At 39.0% G+C, this 27335-nt stretch overlaps 1 protein-coding gene, 1 non-coding gene and 1 pseudogene across 2 annotated transcripts; 1 reads left to right on the forward strand and 2 right to left on the reverse strand.

The window, feature by feature from the left end:
- Positions 1-4184: 4184 nt before the first annotated feature.
- Positions 4185-14771, reverse strand: LOC143882947 (uncharacterized; annotated as a pseudogene).
- On the forward strand, positions 14416-14522 carry LOC143885675 (small nucleolar RNA R71). The gene has a single exon (XR_013253542.1). It is a non-coding gene; the product is annotated as a small nucleolar RNA R71 (small nucleolar RNA).
- Positions 14772-20281: 5510 nt separating the features above from the next.
- Positions 20282-24793, reverse strand: LOC143885304 (protein STAY-GREEN homolog, chloroplastic-like). Its single transcript, XM_077389411.1, has 4 exons — positions 24446-24793; positions 24172-24345; positions 22670-22837; positions 20282-20952 (listed from the first exon to the last, which is right to left on the reverse strand). Exons 1-4 carry the CDS (start codon positions 24566-24568, stop codon positions 20644-20646), a joined length of 774 nt encoding a protein of 257 aa, XP_077245526.1. The 5' UTR covers positions 24569-24793; the 3' UTR covers positions 20282-20643.
- Positions 24794-27335: the final 2542 nt, after the last annotated feature.

Here is a 27335-nt window from a genome sequence, read left to right on the forward strand (position 1 = left end):
AACCCAAAAACCAGCCACCGTCGTCCCCCATTTCTTCCACCTCCACCGCCGTACCCCACCACCTCTGCCGTTTTTTTTTCTTTTTTATCAAAACCCATTTCGACAAAATAAAAAATAAAACCCAACCACCGCACCCCACCCAAACCACTTCCACCTCCTCCGGCCACTCCTCCGGCAAGCCGCCTTCTTCTCCACCCTCTCTACATCCACCATTTTCATTCCCACCACCACCATCACAACCCTCTCCACCAAGCCTCTTCCACCGAGCCTCCAAAACCCCCATCTCTACTCAAAACCACTTCGAACCCTCTTTATTTCTACCACAATTGAAAAAACCGAGAGAGAGAGAGAGAGAGCACAGGAAGAGAGGGAGTTGCAGAGGGAGAAGAAGAAGGAGATTGAGAAAAAAAATTTCTCTCTCAGACGAGTTCTTATAATATATATATAGCACATATATAAAAAAAACAAAAAAAAAAGAAAGGAGAACTTGAGGGTAGGAAGCCCTTGCTGATCGGCAGAGAAGGATAGAAAGAGGGGAGCAGAGAAGGAAAGGTAAGAATTCGATTCATTTATTTTATTATTTATTTCTTTATTTCTAGCATAGTTTTCTATATGTCTCTTCTTTTGTGTGAATGATTGATTGATTTCTGTTTCATCTTCTAGTCTCCCCAAATCTCAGCTCCTTAATCTCCTGTTCAGTCTTATAAGTGCCTGTTGATTCGCCACTCTCTCTTTATTTTCACCTGAGAGCCCTCTTTCTGTAATTCGAGAGCGAATCAGTAGCTTGATCTCGTTTGATTTCCCTGAAAAACAAAATTTATTTTTGCTAAAATGGCTGAAAACTTAGCATCAATATGTAGAGATTCATTTTCTATATATATGGAGAGCTTGCTCACTTTTAAGTTTTTGGAAACAGGACAAATTTTCATCCCAGAATTTTCTTATAATGTTTTGAAAGTTATTACATTCTTCATTAAAAAAGGATTTTTCTTGTTGACAATAATCTATATCATCGAATTGATTGGGAGAAGGATATTGGGTATCAGAAATGATTGTCAGAGGTGGTGGTTCTAAATTCTTGCATGTGTGTTGCCTGTTGAACTACCCGAAGGAGAGGATAAGGTTGTAGTCTCGTTTGCTAGTTCCAATCCTATCGTAGTATTGGATTTTTGAGGTGTACAATGGGATGGTGATAATCAATTAATCTTTGGTTCTTGGCCTGTAGTGTTTTTGTAAGTCAGTGTGTCTATGTTCAAAAGGCAAATGCATATCTGCGAGGGACTAGGATATTTTGATTATCGATTCTGATTTCACCCTTCTTATTGACCGTTATTCATGTTGTGCCTATTTGGAGCCATGGGTGGCATAGGATAAGACTCAGAATTTTTTTTTGCTACGCCCCCATTTCCTCTCTTTCCAAATTGTCCTTTAGTTTAAGTCGAGATTTCTTACAGTTTCAGGATTCCTATCACTTTTAGGGGCTCATTCATTAATCTTAGGGCTTTCCCTCGGATCTGGCTATGACGGAATGTATCTTGAGCCAACCCCTTCCCTTCCTGCCTTAGAGTCTTCGCAGGTTAAGGGATTCCTTCCTCTATAGAGTCAGTCGTAGAGAGTTTAGGGGTCTGTCCTGCCGTCCTAAGGTTTGGGAGTCTGTCCTACCCTTGTAGAGTTTAGGATTCTGTCCTATCCCTTCATAAAGTTTGGGATTCCGCCTTTCCATCTTCCAGAGTCCGTTTTCAGCATAGGAGTCAGTCCTTCAGTCTTTCAGGAGTCTGTCCTATCATCATAGGGGTTAGGATTCTGTCCATCCTCTCATCAAGTCGTGTAAATTTTATCCGCTCTTGCAAGGTATAGGATGCTGTCCAACCCTTGCGGAGTCGTGATTCTGTCCAATTCCCCCGCAAAGCATAGGATGCTGTCCAACCTTTGCGGGGCATCAGGAGTCTATCCTACCCTTATGGTGATAGGATTTTGTCCTCTTGTGTCAAAAATTCAAAAACACTTCAAAAGCATCTAAAAATCAAAAATCTCAAAAATCTCGAGTCATTAGGAGTAGTCAAGTCCGAACTACGGATGGCTTGATCCCTAGCTGAGGGGTACGTATGCAACTCAGGCGTGCTGCTGGCATCCTGAGTTCAGTCACCCTCTTTTGCAAATATCCTTCACAACTTCAAAAACTTCTATAAGCTTCAAAATCTTTCAAACCTCTCTAAACTTCAAAAATTCTTCAAAATAACCTTACCAGCAATTTTCAAAAGATCTTCCCATAGAGTTAGGAGTCTGTCCTAGGCGTGTGGAGTGTCTTAGAGTTAGGAGTCTGTCCTGATTGTGTTGCTTTGCCGTGTCTGGTCGTGTGAGTGTCCCTAGAGTTAGGAGGCCTCGAGTCGTGGTCGGCTAGACACTTAGTCGAGCCGATGGCTAGACAAGGACGCGCTTAGAGAGCCCATGGTTTTCCTTAGGACACGCAGCCTAGTCACACATAGGGTGTAGGGTCCGCTTTCATTAGTTAGGGCATATAGGGAGTCCTAAAAATTACCATTCACTTGAACTTAAGTAATGGCGCAAGAAGCTTTAAAAACTAGTCAGGTCTAGTTGATCGAGTCTAGGATAGCGGTCCTAGAAGGTTAGGCATTGTAGTTTAGCATAGGTCGCCGAACTACGTTGGCTCTGATTCTTCCCGAGGCCGGGATACGTAGTGCAGCTAAGATGGATGGCCATCTTGGTCCGAGTCAATTATCGCATTAGAGTCTAGGGTTTGTCATATTGTATGCTGTGTTTTCTTACTTTCCTGTACAGATCCTATACTTTTAGCTGTAGCATGCATGTGTTTGTCCACCAGAACATACACACCAATTAGGCATGATACTCATAATCTAGCTATTCTTAGGTGTCATGACATTCATTTCTTAGTGTGTGCTTCTTATTCCTCTCCGAGACATGCATGATTAGCTAGACGTTATCTCGGGGATATTCGTTCCCATTTCGCATGATTTTTGTCCAAAACTCTTCAAAGTTAATAATAAATGGCATAAGAGACCAGGTGCTTGCACTTGGGCGAATTGGGGGCGCCTAACCCCTTCCCCATTCGTCATCAGGCACAGACCCTTTATATCTCTGGTTATCTGTTGCGACAGAGCACAGCATGGGATCCAGGGCCCACTTCCTTGGATGGCGACTCTTTCTTTGTTTAAGGTGCGTCTCGAATCCGGGCTGGTCCCCGAATCGAGAGGTATCTCACTTTACATCGCCGCTCATGCTGTGAGGGGCACTCTTTCGAGAGTTCCTTGGCGGAGCTCTCCTTCACGTGGATGATCCCGAGACTTGCGTGGGGGCACGTCCCCCCGCCTCTCTCGGATCGGGGTCCACAACTGCTTAACAACCAATAGAAGAATAAAAGTGTTCTAAGCTTAACTAATTGTTAACGTAACCAACAGACTTCTAAATCTCATGCTACAACTATTGAAAACAACGTTATAAACTTAAAAAGTGAAAAAGTAAGCATGATCAGCAAAAATTCAGAGCCATTCTTAGTGTTCTCCCTCCCCAACCTAAATGACATTGTCCCTAATGGCATACAAAAGAAGATGACAATATAAACAGAAGGAAGAAATAAAAGCCATATGAAAGAACAATACAACCTTGTGAGTCAGAGAGCTATCCTCATGTGCAATCCCTCGCCACATACACCGCCTACCTGGAAATAAAACTAAAAAAAATACAAATAAAAAGAACAATGTAGGATGGTGGGTTTCCTCCCACAAGCGCTAAGTGTACTGTCTTCAGCCAGACGGAGTAAAGCTCAAAGCACTCAAGACCCTGGATCTATCAAATCAATCGACTCAATTATTTGCCCATCCGTGAGACCATTTTAGGATCTTGAATCTTAATAGCACCATGAGGAGACACCTGAGTGGCCACAAACGGTCCATCCCAGCTAGAACGAAGTTTACAAGGAAAAAGATGCAATTTAGAATTGAAAAGCCAGACTTTCTGGTTTGGCTCAAAAGACTTGCGGACAATGTGTTTGTCATGAAAAGCTTTGGTCCTAGCCTTATAGATTCGTGCACATTCATATTCTTCATTGCGCATCTCTTCGAACTCTATGATTTGAAGACGACGATTGGAACCCGCTTGTGCCATGTCAAAGTTAAATTTTTTAATGGCCCAATAAGCACGATGCTCTAACTTGACCGGTAAATGACAAGCTTTCCCGAAACCAATCGGTAAGGAGACATGCCAATAGGAGTTTTATAAGCAGTACGATAGGCCCACAACGCATCATCAAGTCTCAAAGACCAATCTTTCCTGTCAAGCCTAACCATTTTCTCCAAAATACGCTTTATTTCCCTATTGAACACCTCAACTTGACCGCTAATTTTTGGATGATAAGGTGTTGCCACCTTATGAGTAATTGAATACTTCCGTAGTAACACCTCAAATTTACAGTTCTTAAAATGAGAACCACCATCACTGATGATAGCCCGTGAAATTCCAAATCGACTGAAAATATTGCTCTGCACAAACTTAATCACTACGTTGTGATCATTTGTTCTAGTGGCCACTGCCTCAACCCATTTAGATATATAGTCTACCACCACAAGAATATACTCAAAGCCAAAAGATGAAGGAAAAGGGCCCACGAAGTCTATACCCCAAACATCAAAAATTTCAACCACCAAAATGGGGTTTAGAGGCATCATATCCCTGCGAGACATGTTTCCTACCTCTTGACATTGGACACAGTTGCGGCAAAACTCATGCGCATCCTTAAAAAAGTTGGCCAATAGAAACCGCTTTGCAACACTTTAGCTGTGATTTTCTTGCCACTGAAATGTCGCCCACAAGCAAGAGTGTGACAAAAAGTAAGGATGCTACCAAATTCACTCTCTGGGACACAACGACGTATGACTTGGTCAGGACAATACTTGAATAATTCTGGGTCCTCCCAAAAATAGAACTTAAGCTATGAAAAGAAACGGTCTTTTTCTTGCTTAGACCAACCAACAGGAATCTTTCCAATGGCCAAATAGTTCACAATATGCGCAAACCCAGGAGTATGGTTATGAGAAACAATGAATAATTGTTCATCAGGGAAGGACTCTCTAACTAACTCGGTGGCGGTGGGGGGCTCAATTAGGATCCTAGATAGATGATCTGCTACCACATTTTCGGAACCTTTCTTGTCCCAAATTTCCAGATCAAATTCCTGTAGCAAGAGAATCCATCTAATCAATCTAGGTCTGGTATCTTTCTTGGCAAGCAAATGCCTAAGAGCGGCATGATCAGAATATATTAGAACCTTGGATCCTAAAAGATATGAACGGAATTTAACAAAAGCGAACACCACAGCTAGCAATTCTTTCTCAGTGGTGGTGTAATTAAGTTGAGTTTCTGAGAATGTTTTGCTAGCATAATAAATGACAATGGACTTTTTGTTCACTCTTTGTCCCAACACTGCTCCAACTGCATAGTCAAAGGCGTCACACATAATCTCAAATGGAAGAGACCATTCAGGTGGTTCCATTATTGGTGCTTCGGTTAAAGAGGTTCTGAGAGTAACGAAGGCTTTAAGGCATGCATCATTAAAGACAAAGGGTGCATCCTTGGCAAGCAAATTGTACAAGGGTCTAGAAATAGTGTTGAAGTCTTTGATGAAACACCTATAGAAGCCCGCATGACCTAAACAAGAATGGACCTGACGGACTAAAGTAAGGGGTGGAAGTTTTGATATCATATCAACCTTGGCTTTTTCAACCTCTATCCCTCGTTGAGACACAATTTGGCCAAGAACAATCCCCTGTTGAACCATAAAATGAGTCTTCTCCCAACTTAAAACATGATTAGTCTCCATGCAACGTTTCAAAACCATAGACAATTTTTGGAGACAATCATCAAAGGACGATCCAAAAACTGAGAAATCATCCATGAAGACTTCAAGAAATTGCCCCACCATGTCAGAAAAGATAGCCATCATGCACCTTTGTAAAGTGGCTGGTGCATTACATAGTCCAAATGGCATCTGTCGGAATGCGAATGTACCATAGGGGCATGTGAAGGTGGTTTTCTCTTGGTCTTTTGGGCACACATGCACTTGATTATACCCATAATAACTATCCAGGAAACAGAAATGGCTCTGGCCTGCTAATTTCTCAAGAATTTGGTCATGTGGACCCCGATCCGAGATAGGCGACGAGGGAACGGGTCCCCCACACCCTCTGGATCATCCACGTGTGAAGGAGAGCTCTACCAAGGAACTCTCAAAACGGATGCCACCCTCATAGCATAGCACGAGTGGCGATATAAACAGAAAGAGATATGTCTCGATCCGGAGCCAAGGCTCGAAACTAAGACATACCTGAAATAAACACAGAGTCGCCATCCATGGATATGCCATGGAACCCTAAAATCGAATCCTCTGTGCAATGGATAACCAGAAATATATATGGGTTCGTGCCTGGTTACGAATGGGGAAGGTCTGAGAGCACCCCCAATTCGTCCGAGTGCAAGCACTTGGTCTCTTATGCCATTTTTATTAACTCCAAAGAAGTTTGGGTAAAAATCATGTGAAATGGGAACAATCCTCAGGAGTCGTCTACCTAAGCATGCATTTCCTGAGGATAAAGGTAATAAGCACACATAAAATAAAATGAAAGATGTGTCACCTAAGCATAGCTAGGTTATGAGTGACATACCTAATGGGTGTCTAAGTTCTAGTGAACATACACACGCAAGCTACAGCTAAAGGTATAGTATCAGTACAAGAAAGTAAGAAAACACATCAAAACATAACACACAAATCAATCATATATATGACAGGACAAAACAAGTCCTAACTCTAATGCGACTTGACTTGGACCAAGATGGCCATTCATCCCAGCTGCTCTACGTATCCCGGCCTCGGGAAGAATCGGAGTCAACGTAGTTCGATGACCTATTCTAACTACGATGCCTAACCATCTAGAACCACTAACCTAGACTCGATCCACTAGACTCGACTGATTTTTTAAAGCTTTTTGTATAATTGCTTAAATTCATGTGAATTGTAATTTTTAGGACTCTCTATATGTCCTAACTAATGCAAGTTGATTAGCTTTAAGCTAATGCAGGTGGGTCCTACAACCTATGTGTATCTAGGCTGTGCAACCTAATGAAAACCATGGGCTGACTATATGCTCCCTAGTCTAGCCATCGGTTCGACTAAATGTCTAACCGATCGACTCGATGCCTCCTAACTCTAGGGACACTCACACGACAGGACACACCATATCAAACAAATCAGGACAGACTCCTAACTCTAAAACAAACCAAACGGCTAAGACAAACTCCTAACTCTAGGGGAAGATCTCTTTGAAAAAGGTTTTGAAGAAGTTTTTGCATTTTTGGAAAGTTTGGCTGGACTTGGGATAAAGATCCCAAGCTGCACTACGTACCTCGTGAAAGAGGATCAAGCCAACGTAGTTCGAAACGAACTCTCATAACTAAAACCTAACACTTCAAATGATTTAACGGTTTTAATGTTTTTCAAAGGTTTTTAATATTTTTTAAAGTTTTCAAATGTTTTTGAGTTTCAAGTTTCTAATGTTTTTTTGGATTTTAAAGCTTTTCCAATATTTTTTGTAAATTCAAATGATCTCAATGTTCTTGTGATTGTAAATGATTTCAAAGTTTATGGATTTTAAAAATTTAAATACTCTCACCCTTTTGGTCAAAGGCCAAAGGGAACACACTAAGCAACACCCTAGGGTAAAACCCTTAGGGTAAAGAGGAAACCCCAAATCAACAAACTAGTATTCTAGAATAAAATGCAACAATCCATAAACAAGTAGATGAGTACTGCAAGAACAGAGAAAATATCCTAAAATCCCAAGCGGGTACAGCTCTAATAAGACTGAGCTAGTCTTTAACAAAGAAGAAATACTACAACTCTAAAGGAGAAACTCCCGACTATCAAAACCAAAGAATGGGTGCAAGTGAGTCAATGACTCTCTAATAGCGCCACCAAGAATGGGGGTAAAAATAGTCAAAGACTCGCTAGAAGAAAGGGGTATTCTAACATGAGGCTGGGTAAGCCTCCTAAAAGGAAAACTCCCTATATGAGAAAAGGTTTGTCTCTAAACAGAGACTCTATAAATGAGGCAAGGCATGCCTCATATGAGAAAACTCCCTACCAAACTAAGGTAACCCTCCTATGGAATAGACCCTAAACAACAAGGTTTGTCTCTGAAAGAGGACTGCCTTTCGAGACAAAACACGTCTCCTAATGGGGGAATCAAATATCTAAAGGTAACTAAAAGGACTTGGAAAGCTCACCTAAGGAAAGGGGGGAGTCCTATTAAGACTAGGCAAGTCCCCTAATGATGGGCTTGGGCTAGCGCCTTCATCGCTCTTGCAATGAAGGGACTAATAATGTCTATGGGCGTCTAAAAGACTAAGAAAGTCCACTAAATGGGAGAGAGGATTATTATTAGGACTAGGTGAGTCCTCTATAAGATGAAAAAAAGAACTACCACTTGTTAATTCCATCAACAGGTATATCGAAAATCATTCAGTATGTAGACATAGTAAAAGCTTCTAAAATCAGTCAATGTGCAGAACACTTAAAAAAAAAAAATGTTTATCATCATCAAAGTGCAAAGGCCGTCATTATCAATATGGTAAGGGCTGCCATTGCCATAAGGGTATAAAACTGTGCATGGCAGCAGCTACATGCTTAAGTCACACAACATAAGGGTGTATAGCATGGCGAAAAGGGTTAAATTGAAATTGGCATTTAAAGAATGACAACCCTTTATCCAACACTACCACAAAAAATCTGTTTCAATTTTTCTGAGTTTAACCCCCCTTACAACAGAGCAATGTATAAAGAATAAATAGGCATGGATCATCAGATAAGACTTCTGCTTCCCCCATATTTCAAACAAAATCAGAAATAACATCTATTTCATGATAGTTTCTAGAAATGAACAAGGCATTTCAAAAAAAAGAAAATATATATATATATACATATATATATATGGGTACAACTCTCACATAAACCAAAAGTTATCAAAGTAACTTCCAAAGCATGATGACGAAATGAAAAAGGATATACTGCTACCCAAAATCAACACAACTTCGCAACATACATCAACTTTAAGGACTCTGAACATGCTAGATATTACTGTTATAAAAATTGAACTTGGGTGCATAAGCATTATTTAATAAAGCAAAAATATCTCAAGATTATCATGATCATTGCAATTCTTAAGATAAAATTAAATACAGGAAGCCGATGATATTAAGAGAGGCAAACTGGGTAAGTACAGCAACAAACATGGTGATATGCATGTCAAGAGACCAACAGCAGCACTAATATTTTCGATCAATCATATTCAGCCCCTCCCCCCCCCCTATTTCTTTTAATAAATCATAAGTATCTTCAAAAGAGATTGGATTTCTCATGAGAACCTGAATTTCAAGAATAAGAAATATGCAGGAGTATGTGACTGAATTCCATTTCTTCTCTGTTATGAAAATTCAAGACATATATGTGACAAAGCCCAATCACATATGCACAGCTCGGACATAAACATACAAGATCCGGCCACAGATTTAAAATGACTATTGGGCTGATGGCATTGACACTATCATGCTTTAATAATTGTTTCCATTCCCCTTGCTCCTGTATTACCACTAGTTCATACGATCATCTCAATCTAATATACACTGTGTTGGTACGAATCCTAAAATCAAGTAATATGAGTAGTTCAAATATCAAGACAAAACATGACTTATAAATTCAATGCTCCCACCGAATAAAAAAAATCAATGTCAATTCGTCTTGAATTTCATGACTTAATTATATTCTCCATATACTGCTTCAAGCAATATGCTAGGTGACAGCAACTGACCATACAAACATACACAAGCCAAAATCTGTTGTACACAAGGAAATCTCATAAAGAGGAAAATGAACCTCTAAAGAGTAACTTAACTTGATGCTTTAATAAAAAAATAAAACAAAAGAAAATAGCATCTTATAATCCTCTTTAGAAATTAAATATGAGTACAGCCATGCTTCAATAATTCATCAGCCCATCTTTGAGCTCATAGGACCAAGGGAATGGTATACACAGGTTTAAACTTATAAGCCTTAGTATGGAAACACAGAAATACAACTATAACATTGAAAGCTTCATCCATATGAAATTACATGATTATGAATTTTGAGTGAAGAAAAGAATGACCACTGAATTTTAAATACGTGAGATGAAAAACAGAGGATAGCTTTGATAATCAAAGAAATTTTATCATGTCAAAACTGGAATAAAGCTAGCCATCAACAGGACATCACTTCCATATTATTACAGGTTCATCAAATAAGGATTAATACAAATTATGAGATGATTGTCATAAACCCCTGATAAAATTACAACATAACAAGACTAATGCAAAAAAAAAAAAAAATTTGACAGATTTATAGAATTCCCACAGATTCTTAATGAATAATGTGCACATGGTCAACTAAATATCAAGGGTGAAATTGCTACAGATCTAAACAGAATTATCATAATTTCAAGCAAAATCATGACTATACAACAGTAATTAAGATGAAGATCTTATGACAGGACAATAAAAATAAAATGAAATTTCAAACAATTACCAAATGAGAGCTCAAGCTCAAATAGAGATCACAAGATCTTGATCTATTCCTTTTCTCTGCAACCTTCTCTTGATCTTCTTTCTCATGCGAATTGTACCTTGACCGCAGATCACGAATTTTGAGCTTTGATCGAAATAAATGAAGGTTAAAACCGATGATATGATGGAGAAAATGAAATGGAAGAGATAGAATAGACAAATCCAAATGAAACAGAGCTAGGGTTTAAAAATCTGAGATGAAAAGGAATTGATCGAAAAACAATTTTGAGCTTAGATCTAAGGCATATGCTCAGATTTGAGATTTTAGAAATCTAAGGCTAAGAATAACGGTAGATTTAGGGTTTCTATGATGAATCTAAGATTTTGAATGTAGAAAATGGGGTTTAGATGAGGGAAACGATGGCAGATCTTGAAGGAGAAGATCATGGAAAGGTTTTTAATGGGGGAAATTGATAGATCGGGGTTGGATCGGATCTCAGGTGAGATCAAATGAGGAATTTGGTTTTCTTGATCCAGATCTACTCTCTCTCTCTCTCTCTCTCTCTCTCTCTCTCTTAATCTCTCTCAAATCTTTCAACTAAGGTTTTGAACAAGAACAAGAGTAGAACTAAATCATTTAGAAAAAATAAGAGATGTCTAACCTGAGAAGAAGAATTCCACCGGAAAATAATGGGAGATCCACCGGAATATGACCGGAGCTCGGCCAGATCCAACCGGAGAAGATGATCAGAGGGAAGAAGAAGAGTAAAATCTCTCTCTCAGCTTTGGATCGGAGGTTGGATCTCCGACTAACGATCGGAGGAACGATCGGCGGAGGAAGAAAAATAAAAAAGAAAGAAAAAAGAAAACCCAAATATCTCTCTGCTCTCGCTCTCTCTCTCCCTCTCTCTGAAGCTTTTTTACGAAGATGAATCGTCCCTCTATTCTTCGAGATTTTTTTTTTTTTAATATTAAGAATAAGGGTGCTGATATCCACACTACCCATTTGATGGGCGCACAAATTTTGTTAAGCGCGCGAACTTGGCTCGGCTCCGAATAGGCTGATTCAACCCCCTTTTTCCTTTATACAAACATGATATAATCGCCTCCTTTTTCCCGCGGACAACCCCCTTTTCAGATGTATTCACTCCCCTTTTTGGTCCGCACTACACTCCTTACATCGATCGTCTTATTTGACAAATCGGGTCGGATTTTGATGAAATTTGGCGGGGGCCTTGGTGAGACCCTAACCTAACTTACGATGCAATTTGGGATCCTAGCTTGGTGATTGGATGGGGTTTCGCACAAACACAGCGAACTTGGGTCCGGTCAAAATGGTGTGTCTACAGGTCAATGAAGGGTAGAGGGAAGTGATCCTTGCAGGTGACTGTGTTCAACTTATGATAATCAATGCACACTCACCAACCTGTCGTTGTGCGAGTGGGAACCATGTCACCTTGATCATTCTCCACCACAGTGATGCCATCCTTCTTTGGCAGTACTTGAGTAGGACTCACCCACTTACTGTCTGAGATGGGATAAATAATACCAGCATCTAACCATTTCACCACCTCATTCTTAACAACCTCGCGCACGTTGGGATTCAATCTTCTTTGCGCATCGCGGAAAGGCTTCGCACCATCTTCACAATACATGTGATGCATGCAGATAGATGGGATGATTCCTTTTAAATCCGCAACCGACCACCCAATGGCGGCCTTATGATCCTTGAGAACACCCAACAATTGGCTTTCTTGGTCAGATGTCAAACTGGAAGCAATGATGACAGGTAAAGTATCATTTGACCCCAAGAAAGCATACTTCAATGAAGTTGGCAGTGGTTTCAAATCCAAAACCGGCGGTGACTCAGTAGAACAAGGTTTTGGCTTTTCAGCCAGGGTGGGCAAGAGCTCATACTTGATAGTCCATGGCCTGGAGGCCTATATGAGGGAGTTGGGAAATCCAACAATGTGTTCACCTCCTCTGTATATGCCTCAATATCGAAATCTTCTACCCCAAAAGAAGTCAAACACTTTTGCAATGTATCATCTGCTAAAAATTGGGAAGTATGATCTAACACCACTTCATCGATAAGATCCACTGAAAAACATTCCTCCTCACGTTGAGGTCCTACAGAAGCATTGAAGATGTTCAATCAGAGCTTCTTATTGCCAAAGGAAATATCAATTGCACCTGACATACAATTTATGCAAGCATTGGCGGTGGCTAGGAATGGACGTCCTAAGATAATTGGCTGTTGTTTCCCATTATTTGCCATTTCCATGTCAAGTACTAGGAAATCAACAGGAAAATAAAGCTCATCCACTTTCACCAAAACATCCTCAATTAGACCTCTAGGTATCTTTATGGACAGATCGGCAAGTTGGAGAATAACTTTTGTGGTCTTCAACTCTCCAAACCCAAATTGTTCATAAACTGAGCTAGGTAACAGATTGACACTCGCCCCTAGATCAAGGAGTGCTCGCTCAATGGAAAGGTTTCCGATGACACATGATATAAGAGGAGCTCCGGGGTCCTTGAGTTTAGGGAGGAGTTTATTTGATAGTACCGCACTCACTTGCTCAGTCAAATTGACTGTTTTCTGAACTTGGGTTTTCAGCTTACTCTTTTGTGTGCATAAATCTTTCAAAAATTTAGCATAAGCTAGAACTTGCTTGATTGCATCAAGAAGGGGCATATTAATTTGAACTTGTTTGAAAAATTCCAACATCTCTTCCATCTTGGCGCCCTTCTTCCCAAATAAGGAAGATGAAGGAGACTCCAAACATGAGGGGAAAAGGGCTTTTGGCATGTAGGAATCAGGTTCGCTCTCCCCAACTTGTTTGTTCTCCTGGTGTTTGGTAACTTGAGTCTTAGTGACTGCATTAGAATCTTTCTCAGTACTCTCTTCAGAGGTTCCTACCACTCGGTCATTCCTTAAAGTCATGACTGCCTTGGCTTGCTCATGGAACACTTTGTTGCCAGGATGGCTAATCGGATTACTTACCGCTTGACTCGGTAGTTGGCCTTCCTCTCTTCTACTAATGGCATCTTCTAGTTGGCCCAATTGGGTTTCTAGCTTAGCGATGGATTGGGTATGTGAGTGGAGGATCTGAGTATTAAGTTCCAACCCATTCAAAGCGCGCAACATTTTTTCCTCAAATGCTGAATTTTGTTGAGGTGGAGGAATTGGTTGCTGCATGTCTCTATAGGCATTCTGTTGATTGGAAAATTTTTGCCTATAAGGTAAATTTTGCCTATAGGCACAACAGTGGGTTATTTTCATGCAAAGTTTGGGTGCTTTCTCCAACCTGGATTATAGGTATTTGAAAATGGATCATTGCCCGATTTGGAGAAACCTTGTGCAGCTTGCACCTGCTTTTGGATAAATTCAGGGAATTGTGCAGCTGAAGGACAATTGCTCATATAATGAGTGGGGCTGGCACAAAGAGCACACACCTCCGGCAATTTTGGGAAGGGGCTGCCTGCCTCAAATTTTGTCCTACAGCCAGTAATCGGTCTAACTTCTGAGCTAGCATATCCACCTTGGTGTTTATGTCCACAGTTTGGCCTATCTCATAAATGCCGCCTTTCTTTTGGAGGCCGGTGAGGGAATTTTTAGTTCTAGAGGCTGAGACATGATGCAAAGAATTTTTGCTAAGAGTCTTAAATAATTTCCATGCCTCGTCCTCGCTTTTATGCATGAAAGTCCCACCACAAGAGGCATCTACTATCTGCCTATGTCTGTCAATCAGTCCATCATGGAAACATTGGACTAACTGCCATTTAGGCACAACATGATGGGCGCATTTACGGATAAGGTCTTTGAGTCTTTCCCATGTCTCATGAAATTGCTCACCATTAATTTTTGAGAAGCTAGTGATGGCGCGCCTAATTTGATTGGTTCGACCTATGGGAAAATATTTTTTAAGAAATTCCTGTTGCATTTCCGCCCATGTGGAGATAACCACCGCATTCAACGAATTGAGCCATTGTTTGGCTTTATCCTTGAGAGAGAATGGGAACAAAATCAACTTCAGGGCATCATCCGAAAAATTCTGGATTTTTACAGTGGAGCATATCTCCAGGAATTCATCAAGGTGCTTATATGGTTCCTCATTATTACGTCCATAAAAAGATGGAAGCATCTGAATGACGCTCGACTTAATTTCAATTGGGCTGCCTGAACAGTAGGAACCCTAATGCATGAGATCGACGTATAAGCCGAAGGGGTAAAATGCTCACTCAAAGGACGCTGTACCGGATTGTCCTCCGCCATCTTTTTATTTTTACCGAATTAGAGTTTAGGTTCTTTCAATTTCAAGATCTAAATCAATTAATTCGGATTGACACGAACGACGACCATGCATCTACTGACTCAAAGCAAAAAAAATAAAAATAAAAATAAAAAATAACTAAGAAAGGCTTACAACCAATGGTACGGCTCCTGGGATCAATGCGTTGAAATCTCTTTGCTTCGCCCACTTGGTTGTCTAAAAAAACCAACAAAAAGAAAGGAATTAGATTGAACTAAAAATTACAACTAAAACTAGAATAAAAAAACTAACACAACGGAAACAGAAAGGAAAGAAACTACTAAATCAAACAAAGCAACCGTGCTTCAGTTCCCCAGCAACGGTGCCAAAATTTGATCGAGTCGTTATCAGATCAAACTTTTTTTTATAAACCTAATTATTAGTCCTAGAATAGCGGTAAAATCAGGATCGAATCCACAGGGAACTAGAAGGCTAAGATGCGATGCTATTTAGAGTTTCAAAAATTAAATTAAAAGAAAGCAAGTAATTGGAAAATAATTATGGAATAAAATTTGCAGGAAAGAGTTGTCTTCAGGTTTCGAATCCCACATTGATCTAGTAATTAATGTCTGGCGCACACACTTCGGTTCATTACTGCTACAAGCCTAATGACACCACAGAAAAATAATCACAATTTATCCTAAGTATAATCTATCTTGCCAATCACTATCGTCGTTCTCTACGCTTAGCACGCTTAGTTCGGTCAATTATAGATTATTACCGATTCAATCACAATCACCATATAAACCATTGCTTGAATAGTGGATCTAAATCACAAAAACAAATTCTCTAAACTAAATTTAACAATAAAAATTCATTCAACAAAATGGAGTTTAAACATCAAGCAATCAAGTGTAACAAATCAGAAATTTATTTAAAGGATCAATGTTTCATCTACACCTAAAGACAATAAGAACTTAGTCACTCATGGTGTTAATCAACTCGACGCAGCAATGACGACAATCTCCCATGAAGTGTGGTGCGTCGGTGGATGATAGATGGAAACAAATGACAGCAATAGTCAATGAGCAATGGACGAGCAATGGTGGATGGCTATGGCTTGCAAAGCAATCCAAAGTTCAATCAGAGAGCCCCATAAGGTTAGCCCATCCTCTTTTTATCTTTGAAGAGAGAAAGTTCTTATTCTATATGTAAAGACCAAATACAAAAGGAAAACATCCTTGAATTAGCAAGCTAGAATTAGAAAAAGATTGCCCCACATGTAGTCATGTTCTCCAATTGGCAACATATGACAACATTGCCTTCACCCCTCTCACATGTGGAATAGTAAACTTTCTTTATTTACATTGCTTAGCTTCCAAGATATTCAACTAAAATCGGCAAGCTTTTGATTTGGACTATAATTGTTCCTTTTTTAAGATCAACTACAATCATAAAAATTCACAAAGTGATATCAGTGTAATCATAAATATTAAATTAAAATTGTAAATTCAATAGCACTTTTCATGAATAATTATGGCCCAATCAGACACAACGCCAAAAAAAGATGCAGGAGGAAATATTGACATCTGTGAAACTATCAATTGCTCCAAAAGCTTTAGATATTGGAGATGGCGTTAATTAATCTTTTATACTTTAACACTCCCCCTCACGCATGGCCCCTATTTTTTAGGGTTGGCCTACATGTGGCTCATGTGGCTCCTCTTTTGGGTTTGGCCATTGCATGTGGATTTTTATTATCAAGGAGGTTTGCTCTAATACCATGTAAAACAATCAGTTGATCCAAAACCTTAAGCTAATGGAGATGGCGTTATTTAATCTTCTATACTTTAACAAGATCAATCTCGAAGAAGCTGAAATCAAAGAAGCAGAGGATAAATGGGCTAATAGCCTTGTGAGTTATTCCTTAGGGAGAAAGCCGTATTTTGTCTCCCTCAAGAACCACCTCTCAAAGAGATGGAAGTTGAAAGGAGAGATGTAACTTTTTCCCCCTCACCAATGGGTTTTTTCTCTTTAAATTCAGTAACCATGAAGATTTTGTCCAAGCTCTAGAGGCATTGAACATCAACTTTGGAGGGAGAACTCTAATCCTCCGCAAATGGTACCACGGCATGCCATTGAAAAGGCTTCGGCTAACCTCCATCCCAATCTAGATTAGGCTCCCAGGACTTCCCCTGGAATACTGAACTACATCCGGACTCGGCAAATAGCAAATGGAGTGGGTAAACTACTATATATGGACTCACAAACCTCTGAAGCCAATAGACTCAGCTATGCTCGTCTCTGTTTTGAGATAGAGGCAGGGGAAGAGCTCCCAGACTTCATCACTATAAACTCATCAAGAGGGTGTACAAGACAGAAGATAGAGTATGACTGGAGACCTTCTCCATGTAAACATTGCAAAGACTTCAGTCACACTTCTGAATCCTATCACCAAGAATCTAACCAAGAAGATTTGAGCAAAAAGGTTAGGCAAGAATGGAAGCCAGTGGAGCTGAAAGGGGCTACTAAAGACAGACCACAATATGAGCTACAAATTCAGCAAAACATGCCACGAGAAACTGGAACAGACAGACCACCAAAAGGATTTTTCCAGTAAATTTTGAAAGATCACATGGAAGCAGCAAGGAGAAATGGAAGAGCAAAATTGATCACCAGATTCCCTGAAGAATAGCTTCTCCCATCTTGAAGACTCAAACAACTCCGAAGATCTTATTGAGAACATGAGCACCCTGCAAAACAGCTTCTGGGCTCTAGATCAAGATGAGGCCTCTGATAGAGAAGAAAATGATGAAGAGGAAGGTCAAATTAGTTGGCTTGAGAGTAACAGTGAAGAAGGCAACTCTGAAGATGAGGAATTAGGAGAAGAAGAAAATCACTCATTGAAATCCCCCTCAAATAATGAAGACGATCCAATAGGCACAAAAGCTCCCAAAGAAGCTCGGAAAAAAAAGTATCATGGGCAAATGAGCGTCACTAGTTAATTTGATTCCGGTTGGACAAGACAGTGAATAATAGAAGCTAGAACTTGAGGAATCAAATGAACCATGGCAAAAAGTTCCCAAGAAAAATTGCTTAGAAAGAGCCCAACATACCCCTATCATATTAACTGATTATGTTACCCACGAGTATTGAGCATTTTGATCTCTTAGGATTAGTATTCGTTGTTCATGTGTTTTATGTTTTGGTTTTCTCTCTCTCATATGTTCTGAGTTAGGGATGGCTTTTTGTGCCTATAAGTATTATCTTTTTCTATATCAGATAAACCGGTAGGGGTCCCCACCAAACCCAAGCTTACCCATAAAAAAAAAAAAATGGTTTCTAAAATCCACGTATCCAAACAGCCCCAAAAAGTTGTTTCTAATTTGCCTTCCACTGCACGTGGTGGGAAGCAACGCAAATTTCCCAACATATTCAACTCTCAAAATCCAAAACAAATAGGCCCAACCAAAGTTCTAAGTTTGGTTTGCGAATGGCATATACATGGGAATAGAAGAGATTTCTTGGTGGTTCTACTTTTTGATCACACATAGAATAGCATAATAGTAATCTCACTCACTCCGTCTGATCAAGATGAAGTCAACGACAATGTGCTTAACATGGCCCCATCAGATCAACGGATCCATTCATGTCCACATCACACATGCAAGGATAAAAAAGTGACAGCTACAGCTTGGCCTAACTACGACTTGTTCTTGTAGCATTTTTAATAGGGATATAATTTGGGTCGGATCAGGTTGAGCTTTTGCTAAAACAATGAATTAGAATCAACCCAAGCCAGACCTGATTTTATAATAAAAGCTCAACCCAAATTCTCCAAAGTCGAACTAAGTTGCACCCTAATTTTTTCATACGGATTATCTAGGCAATTGTTACGTGCCTAAATATTGAATAAAAGGATAAGTTTGGCTTTGCTACTTTTAAGAGATTCAATAAAGATTATTACTAGGATAAGTTGTGGTAGGATAGGATGTTCGCACGTAAGCTTATTTTCCTATTTTGTAGGTTTTATTCCTACTTTGTTGGTAGTTAGGAGAGTCATTATAAGGTTGATTCTATTTGATATTTTTTGTGGAATGAATGAAAAAACTTGTTTGAGAAATCTTGTCTCTGTGCACAAAGGGGGATTGATCCTTCCCTCGAAGTGGATCAAGAGGTTGATCTTCCCTTTAAGAAGATCAAATCCGTTACAAACCGATTTACGTACGTAACAAGTGGTATCAGAGCAGACGGTCCTGCGCCATGAATACATCTTTGGAGATTTTGGATTCCCTTCGCGATGATTTTCAGAAGATGAAATTTTTTTTTTTTCGAAAATGATAGAAGAGCAAAGACGATTTGCTAAAGGCCTGAAAAAAATCAGCATGCTGATCAAGGCAATGCGTGAAGGTGAAAGAAAGCAAATTGAAGAAAAGGCAAACATAAAAAGGAAACAGTGAAACAAAAATAGAGGAGAAAAGAAGAAGAGAGAAAAAAATTAGCCAGAAGAAAAGGTGAGAAAGCCACAAAAGAAAGTTTGTCGCCAAAGAGTCTACCGTTCCTCTTATCACCCACAGTCATCTGTGCATCAATATCTAAATCATTCCAGGAAAACACCACGATGGAGCTTTGATGAAAAACACGATCAGATCGATTTGAAAATGGAGCTTCCTCAACACTTTGTGACTAATCACAAGATGAAGAGAAGAAAGGGAGCGAGAAGGAAAAAGAAAAAGAAGAGGTAAGAATTTTGAAAGGTTCTGCGCAAATCTTTCACCAACGGGCCAGCGCTTAATTTTCAACCTTGAGGACAAGGTTGATTCCGAGAGGGGTGGAATGCTACGTGCCTCAATATTGAATAAAAGGATAAGTTTGGCTGTTGCTATTTTTTAGGAGATTCAACAAAGATTGAATAAAGATTGTTACTAGGATAAGTTATGTAGGATAGTATGTTTGCACGTAAGCTTAGTTTCCTATTTTGTAAGTTTTATTCCTACTTTGTTGGTAGTTAGGGGAGTCATTATAAGGTTGATTCTATTTGACATTTTTTGCGGAATGAATGAAAAAACTTGTTTGAGAAATCTTGTCTCTGTGCACAAAGGAGGATTGATCCTTTCTCGAAGTGGATCAAGAGGCTGATCTTCACTCTAAGAAGATCAAACCCGTTAGAAACCAATTTAGGTACGTAACAACAATTTTGCAAAGTCATTTCACAGCTTACTATTGCAGGAGACAACAGCCACAGAGGCTCTCTTTTTATCAGATTTGGTCTTATTCGATTTTAATTAATCTGAGCTGGCTCTTGTCTAATGCAAAAGTGAGCCACCAAATAGCTTCCGGCTAAATTGCCTAGCAAATCCCATTTTTGTATCTTGTCGGAGGTAAGTTCCCTATTGAAGATGTTCTCCAACAAGTTTAACGTTATCATTAACTTCAATGAAATTATTCATACAGCAATCTGCCTACATAATCAGATCAATCCAAATACAATCCCAAAGAAGAAGAAAAAAAACCCTATCTCCTTTTGTTGCTAGGGTTTCAACATAATGACACTTACATGATTTATATACATAAGGTATCTGATATTTCCAACCCCACCCCCATCCCCCCTTGTTTTACCACCTTCCAACCGTCTATTTCACACTAAACTGAAAGACAGTTCCAAACAAAGAGGGTGGAATATCATATTAGCACCCTTTTTTACATAGCTAAGATTGAATTTCATCATCATATTTTCACCATATAGAAGAATCAAAAGAAAATATCAATTGATGGGAAGTATTGGAAGTTGTGATGTGGCTTCCTGTTCAAAATCATGGGGCCACGGAATCAAGCTTGATGGAGGGAAACAACAGGTGCAATCTTCCTTGCAGGGCTGTGGCTGTTCTCCAGAAGGAGAGAATTGCTTCTCCATCCATCCAACGGTTGAGGATGCATCTTTGAGTGGGCCCCAGCATTCCACTCTATTGAACTCTGGGAGATTAGAATGGAAATAGACCCAAACCAAAGCTTCTTCCAGCTCTGGATAATTGTTGAAGAGATTCCCATCTCCATAAACAAAGGCCTTCAATACCTGATTATGTATTATCATCATATATACTAGTATTTTACTAATTCCAATCATTAGAAGAGGAACATGATTTTGGGTCCCGCAAGGTCAGGTGTAATGATCTGGAGCATCCACATGGTGGACCCTGTGGTGGATGGGGTCTTGGTGCAAATATCAAACCAGATCAGGGGCATTTTCCTGTTGGGAAATGATATCTTCACTCCCTTGGTTTGATAATGGCACTTCTATCTTTATTAAACACTTTTATAGAGAATTGTTACCAGCTTTTTGCAAATTCACCATGTTTGGATTTTGAAACCGATTGTGAGTTGAAAACTCATTATTGACTCAAAATTAAACGTGAATTGAGAGCCAATTGTGAGTCCAAAACCGATTAGTGGACTCAAATTAACTGTTGTCAAAATCCAAAACAAACTGGGCCTTAGGCCGCGTTTGGATTCCAGGAATCAAGAAATGGAATTAGAATCCTATTACAATTCCTATTTTAATTTCCCTAAGGCCCGTTTGGGTACCTCATATTTTGTATTTGGATTTGGAATTGAGTTTTGAATACAAAATGGATAGATCTGCCAGCTCATGTTAGAGGAGACAGAGAGGCGAGGGGTACTTCCTAGTTCCTACTGGAGGGGAGAGGTTTAGGAGCAAAGAGGGTGAAGGAAACTGCCCGATCTGTGGATTTCTATTTACTTATTTCCATAGCATATTTGGAAATCTGATTTTTTTCACTGTCGTCGCTGATTTGGAAATCAAAGGATTTGATCCGGATCCAAATCACAGCACAAAAAGGGCTGCAAATGTGAGAAATCCAATTCAAAATCTTGTCGGCACCCAAACAGGCACTAAATGAAATATTTAAGAAATTAAATAAAAAAATTTAATTCAAAAGTTCTAAAAAAAAACATCCTGACCAGGGCGGAATCATAATACCAACTCTTCGGGTGAGAAACATATCCCGGCATTTTCCCCTTTAATTCCGCCCTGATGTCATTTTAATCCTCTTGATTCCATTCATCCTTTTGAACCAAACATCAGAATCGGGCAGAATCAGAATAGGATGTCAATTCCATTGCCTCATTCTGATAATCCAAACACTGTTACAAAGTTGGGGTTCAGGAAAACTTCAGACTCAAATATTGAAAAAAAAAAAAAAAAAAATGGTAAATGTTTGAGAAGGAAAAAAAAAGGTATTCTTTGTATGTATGTTTTTATTCGAATTATTATTTTAAATTTGTGTGTGGTAAGAACAGTCTTCTGGGCAAATGTAGACTTTAGGGGCATAAAAATTTTTAGGATTTTTTCAAGAAATTTTCATTTATTCGGATAATAAAGTAACTAAGTCTTTAAAAACGTGCCAATGTCATTTTCTTTTCCCATAATGTGCCAAACGTGGTTGGTATTTTCCGAGACAAATACCGACTCGGTAGGCAAAGAGTCACACTAGCCCGTACGAAATTTGTGGACCAGCCCTATGAGTTGGGAGAGTCAAATGGGTCGATTTGAACAAGTCGATAAGTGAGTCAACGAGTCACAGGCAGAGTGGTTTGCTAGGTCCAAAACTGGTGACGCACCGAATCAATGATAGAGTTATAGTGGGACCGTTGGTATAATTTCCTATAGAAAAGAAAAAAACAAATGAATAACAAAGAGAAATTGGAGTGCCCAGATGATGGTATCACCAACCGATCAAGATCAGACGGTGGAAAGTCATTTGTTAACGTACCACAGGGAGTTCCTTGCAAAAGATGTAGTGTCTAAGCTTGGCAATGAAATCCAAAAGAAAATGACCCCCACTTATATGACAGTGAACATGAAGGGACATCTTCCCTTTCACCTTCTTCCACTCTGCCACAACTTCATCCCTCTGTAATCTGTTATACCACCCTTGTAGCTGAAAACACCCAACAAAACAAATCACAAAAAAAAAGAAAATCAAAACCAAAACGAGAAACTAATTAATTCTCTCACTGTCGAAGTATAAATGATTAAATAACACCAACCCTAATAGCTTAAGCTTTTGGAGTAATTCATTGTTTCACATGGTATCAGAGCGCTTAAGCTTTTGGAATAATTGGTAGTTTCACACCCACCCATTTGGTTTTTTACACTAACATCCCTCTTTTGTTTTCAAATTTTGATAAGAAGGGTGAGAATTTCAATTCAGATGAAGCGGAAGGATAATGGCAAAACCAAAATAAAACTCAACTTCCGTAACACAATGTTAAAGTATGAATGATCATCGTAATAGCTTAAGCTTTGGAGGTACTTTGTTGTTTCACGTGGTATCAAAGCTACTGTGGACCTGGTTCAAAACCCAACAACTCCTTGGTATTAAAAATTCACATGGAGGGCCACCCAAAAGAGGGGCTCATTGTAAGATGTGAGGAGGAGTGTTAAAGTATAAATGATTAAATAAGTAACATGTGAGAAGGAGTGTTAAAGTATAAATGATTAAATAAGTAACATGTGAGGAGGAGTGGTAAAGCATAAATGATTAAATAAGACCACCTCTAACAGCTTAAGCTTTTCGAGTAATTGGTTGTTTTGGACATAAAGAAGAGGAACAAATTGCTTTTCACGATTTTTGCATAATCATGACACAAAGAAGCAGAACAAATTGTTTTTAAAATTCAAAGTTTTTTTTTTCAAATTTTGGTTTTCCCTCTTCTCAATTGTTCATATATCCTTCTATAAATCAAAAGAATTTGCTAATAAAATACTTCTATTAATTTTAGGAACCACAAATAAGAAAATTCCAAATACTGCTGCATCAAGTTCACAAACCAAAAAAGAGGAATTATTTAATACCCTTTAAGCGAAAGGTAAATTCAAACCCAAAGAAAAAGAGGGCTTCTTTCTTTCTTTCTTTCTTTCTTTTTCTTTTTCCTTTAGACCCTGTTTGGATCTTCTTCTTCTTTTTTCCCTTAGATCCTGTTTGGATTGTAAGAAAAACATTTACGAGGAAAAAAATTTCTTGGGGAAATGATATGATTATGGTTAATTTAGACGGATATTATCTTCAGTTGAAAGTCCATCTACATAAAAATTGAATTGGGTTAATTTAGACAGATATTATCTTCAGTTGAAAGTCCATCTACATAAAAATTGAATAGGCCTTTCCAATATTTTCCAAAATATTCTTGCAATCCAAACAAGGCCTTACTTTTGGTGGGTGTGCTGGAAAAAAGAAGAAAAAGCAAAAGAACTATGTGTTTTTTTTATTACCTGAGCTCTGTTGATGGTCTGAGAAATAGCAAGAGTAATCTTTGAAGTGATGTCGCTATGTGTAAGCGTGTAAGTCCTTGGAAGATTACCAGGGTGTTTCTTTTCATCTACTCCCAAGAACAAAACCTTCAGCTTTGATGATTCAAAAATAGCAGGCCCAAAAAGCCGAGCAACCTAATTAAAATCCAAACCCCACAAAAAAAATTTTAAAATAAAAACACCCTACTTTCCCAAATATGAACAAAAACAGGTTAAAAAAAAAAAAAAAGTGTACCGGAACAATTGAACGGTGGTGGGTATTGGGTTTGTTTTCGTATAAAAAAAGAGATCTCTTCTGATTTGGAGAACATGGTTGTACTTGGGAAGGGCAAAGAAGAAACAGAGCAGAGAACCCCATCTATGAAAGAGGAGAGATTTCTTCTTTTTTTTGTTGGGCTTTGTTCTTGCTCCAGTTATGTTGGAGAAGAGTAGAAGAATATGGAGACATTAAGAAAAAGAAGTGTCTGGATTCTTCCCTTATTCTTTGCTTGGATTGCGGAAGGGAGAAAAAGAGAGTGAAAGGGGGAAAAGAAGGATGCGTGTGAGAATGGAGGTCGGCGATGGTTGTTGTTGCTTCGAAGTCTAGAGAGAACTGAAAGAGAATGAAGGGTTTAGATTGAGAATGAAGAGAATGAAGGGTTTAGATCTTGACAAAGTCGGTATCTTTTTTTTTGATGGGCAAAAAGTCGGTAACGTGCAGTAGCTTCTTTGCTTATTTAATTAAAAAAAAGGGAACAAGTTGCCAACAAACTTTCATTGGGACGTGATAAATTCGCCCTATAAAAACTAGGGACAGCCCCACCGGTGTATTTGGGACTACTCTTGTACAGTAAAATGGGCTGTCTTAAGTTAAAAAAGGGGGCGAATATATCATTTATTTCCTACTTGCCAAGCTTTTAGAAGTAATATTAACTCATCATTTTTCCCTATAAAAAGACTAAACTACCCTTTTCAATATAAATATCTCTCTCTCTCTCCTTTCTCATAGAGGGTAGAGCTTGTGTCACTTTCGTCGCAAGTAAGTGTGCCGTCGCGTGGTGTTGGTGCCAAGATTCCGAAAGATGAATACACATTATAGGTCCCGGAGTTTGGATTCTAGGAAGACCGTCCAACGCTCAAGTAGAAATTGGCAGTTAACAGGAGAATCCAAGTGACAGAGGAACAGAGTAGCAATATGTTGACGCTCTGATTTCACCACAGACAAGTTCGTGTCTGTTCATATCCCAAGATTGAATGATTTGCAGTTATAAAGGCTGAATGATTTGCAGTTACAAGAAGTTATTATATTCGAAATTTGAATAGAATGATCTACAGTTAAAAGAAGTTACTACATTTGAAATTTGAAATTATAACAGTGGTAACCGACTTTGTAACTTCTTTGTTGTCTGTAATTATAAATACTAATTTGAGAGCACTAATAAAGATCCATGATCATTTGCAGAAAATGCAATACACTTGTTAATTTCATCTATCAATTCTTGTATTTCGTAGGAGTAGTTCTAATTGTTAATTTTACTTTCATCAATCAATTTCCACCATTTGACCAATCTGAACACTTAGTGTGAAGATTTAGAACTGGGAAGATAATTTCTTCCTCCAATCGCCTGAGCAGATTGATTCGATTGGGGTCATTTGATCCCTGGCACGCCTGTCCATTTTTTGCCATAAACACAATATGAGTGCTTAACCCCCTTACCTTGAGTGTTGGGGTGTTTTGCAGTTTAGAATACTTGCCTTTCTTGGAGACTTTATGTAAGAAAAGTCGTAAATTTGAATAATATGAACAAACAGAATACTATGATTCTTAAGCTTGTTGGAAAGGTGATAATGAAAGAGAGACTGATCTCTGGCTGACTGGAACCCAAAATGAAGTAATTTTGGTTGAACTCAAAATTAGTTACTCGAACCCAAGTTGGTTGAACTCAAAATTAGTTACTCGAACCCAAGTTGGTTATAAGACCCCAAATTAGTGCAACTCCAACCCAAAATTTGGGTACTGTTAAAATTCCAAAATGTAAATAGAACTAAAAAACATATTGCGCGCACTTATTGTTTTTTATGAAAACCCTTTATGAAAATTAGAATGATGATGATGGAGAAAGGTAGGCTGAGTAGTGCTACATGGTCATTCTCCTTACGAATCGTATCCGCCCCTAAGGTGCAATTAGGATCGGCGAATCAACACTCCAAGATAAAACAGCCTAAACAGGCTTCAGTTCACGTGCACTCGCTTACTGGTCCACTTCGAGTCACCTTTAAATTGTGCTCAGACATGGAACGGAATGAAGGAAGAATATGGAGCAAAAAACATAAGGAGAAATTATTTTTGTAAAACCAGTACTCTGCCTGTGTTTTTCTGTAAAAACGACATTGTTTTGTTCTATGTAACTCTATAGAGAAGAGTGTAAATCTATAGAGAAGAAGATGACCCTTGGAAGGAGAAACTGCTCCTTTTGAGAGAGCCAATTTGTTTCTCTCCCAACAGTCACTTTTTGAGAATGTTGGAGAAAATGAAACGGTTCACAATGGTATTAAGAATTAAAAGTATAATTATAATATCGTTTAGAGAATACAAACATTTTGGGTTTAATGGGGAAAATCAAATGTTTTTAGCAAAAAGATATTTTTTTATTTACCCAAACCCAAACTAGGCCATGGGCCATGAGCCGGCCCGGCACGTGTGCGCGTGTTTATATGAACTTGGGTTCATAAAAAACTGGGTTACCCAACAAATTCTAATGCCCCTTGTAAGTCGCCAAGCCTTTCCCCCAATCTACCTCTTATAAGGAGTTGACACTTTCTTGAAAGTTCCAATGTGGGACTAAACATTGTTGTATGGGAGTCGAAACCCACTCCACACACCCCTAGGTCTTGGGTTCAAGTAAGGGTGGCAACGGTTTGGTTTCAGCTCGGTTTGAGCCCCAAACTGAACTGAACCATCCTACACTCCAAACTGAAACCGAACCGAACCGAATTGCTGAATGGCCAAACCGAATTGATTCAAGGATTTCAGTTTCGGTTTGGTTTTCGGTTTCTTTCGGTTTCTCTCGGGGTGTAAAATAATTGGCCCCTTCCACATGAGGTGAAAATGGTGGGCCCACCCTACTAATGGATCTGGTTGGCGT

This window comes from Tasmannia lanceolata, unplaced genomic scaffold, assembly GCF_043159265.1.
Source record: "Tasmannia lanceolata isolate RefF3 unplaced genomic scaffold, GAP_Taslan_0.1 ptg000008l, whole genome shotgun sequence".
NCBI lineage: Eukaryota > Viridiplantae > Streptophyta > Magnoliopsida > Canellales > Winteraceae > Tasmannia > Tasmannia lanceolata.

Bases quoted from the DNA above. Each gene is read 5' to 3' on its own strand.
- LOC143885304 (XM_077389411.1), bottom strand. From the start codon at position 24,568: ATGGGGTTCTCTGCTCTGTTTCTTCTTTGCCCTTCCCAAGTACAACCA. The intron at 22,838-24,171 runs GTAATAAAAAAA...GGGTGTTTTCAG, and splicing joins AGACCATCAACAGAGCTCAG to CTACAAGGGTGGTATAACAG. The intron at 20,953-22,669 runs GTACGTTAACAA...ATACATAATCAG, and splicing joins TTTGCAAGGAACTCCCTGTG to GTATTGAAGGCCTTTGTTTA.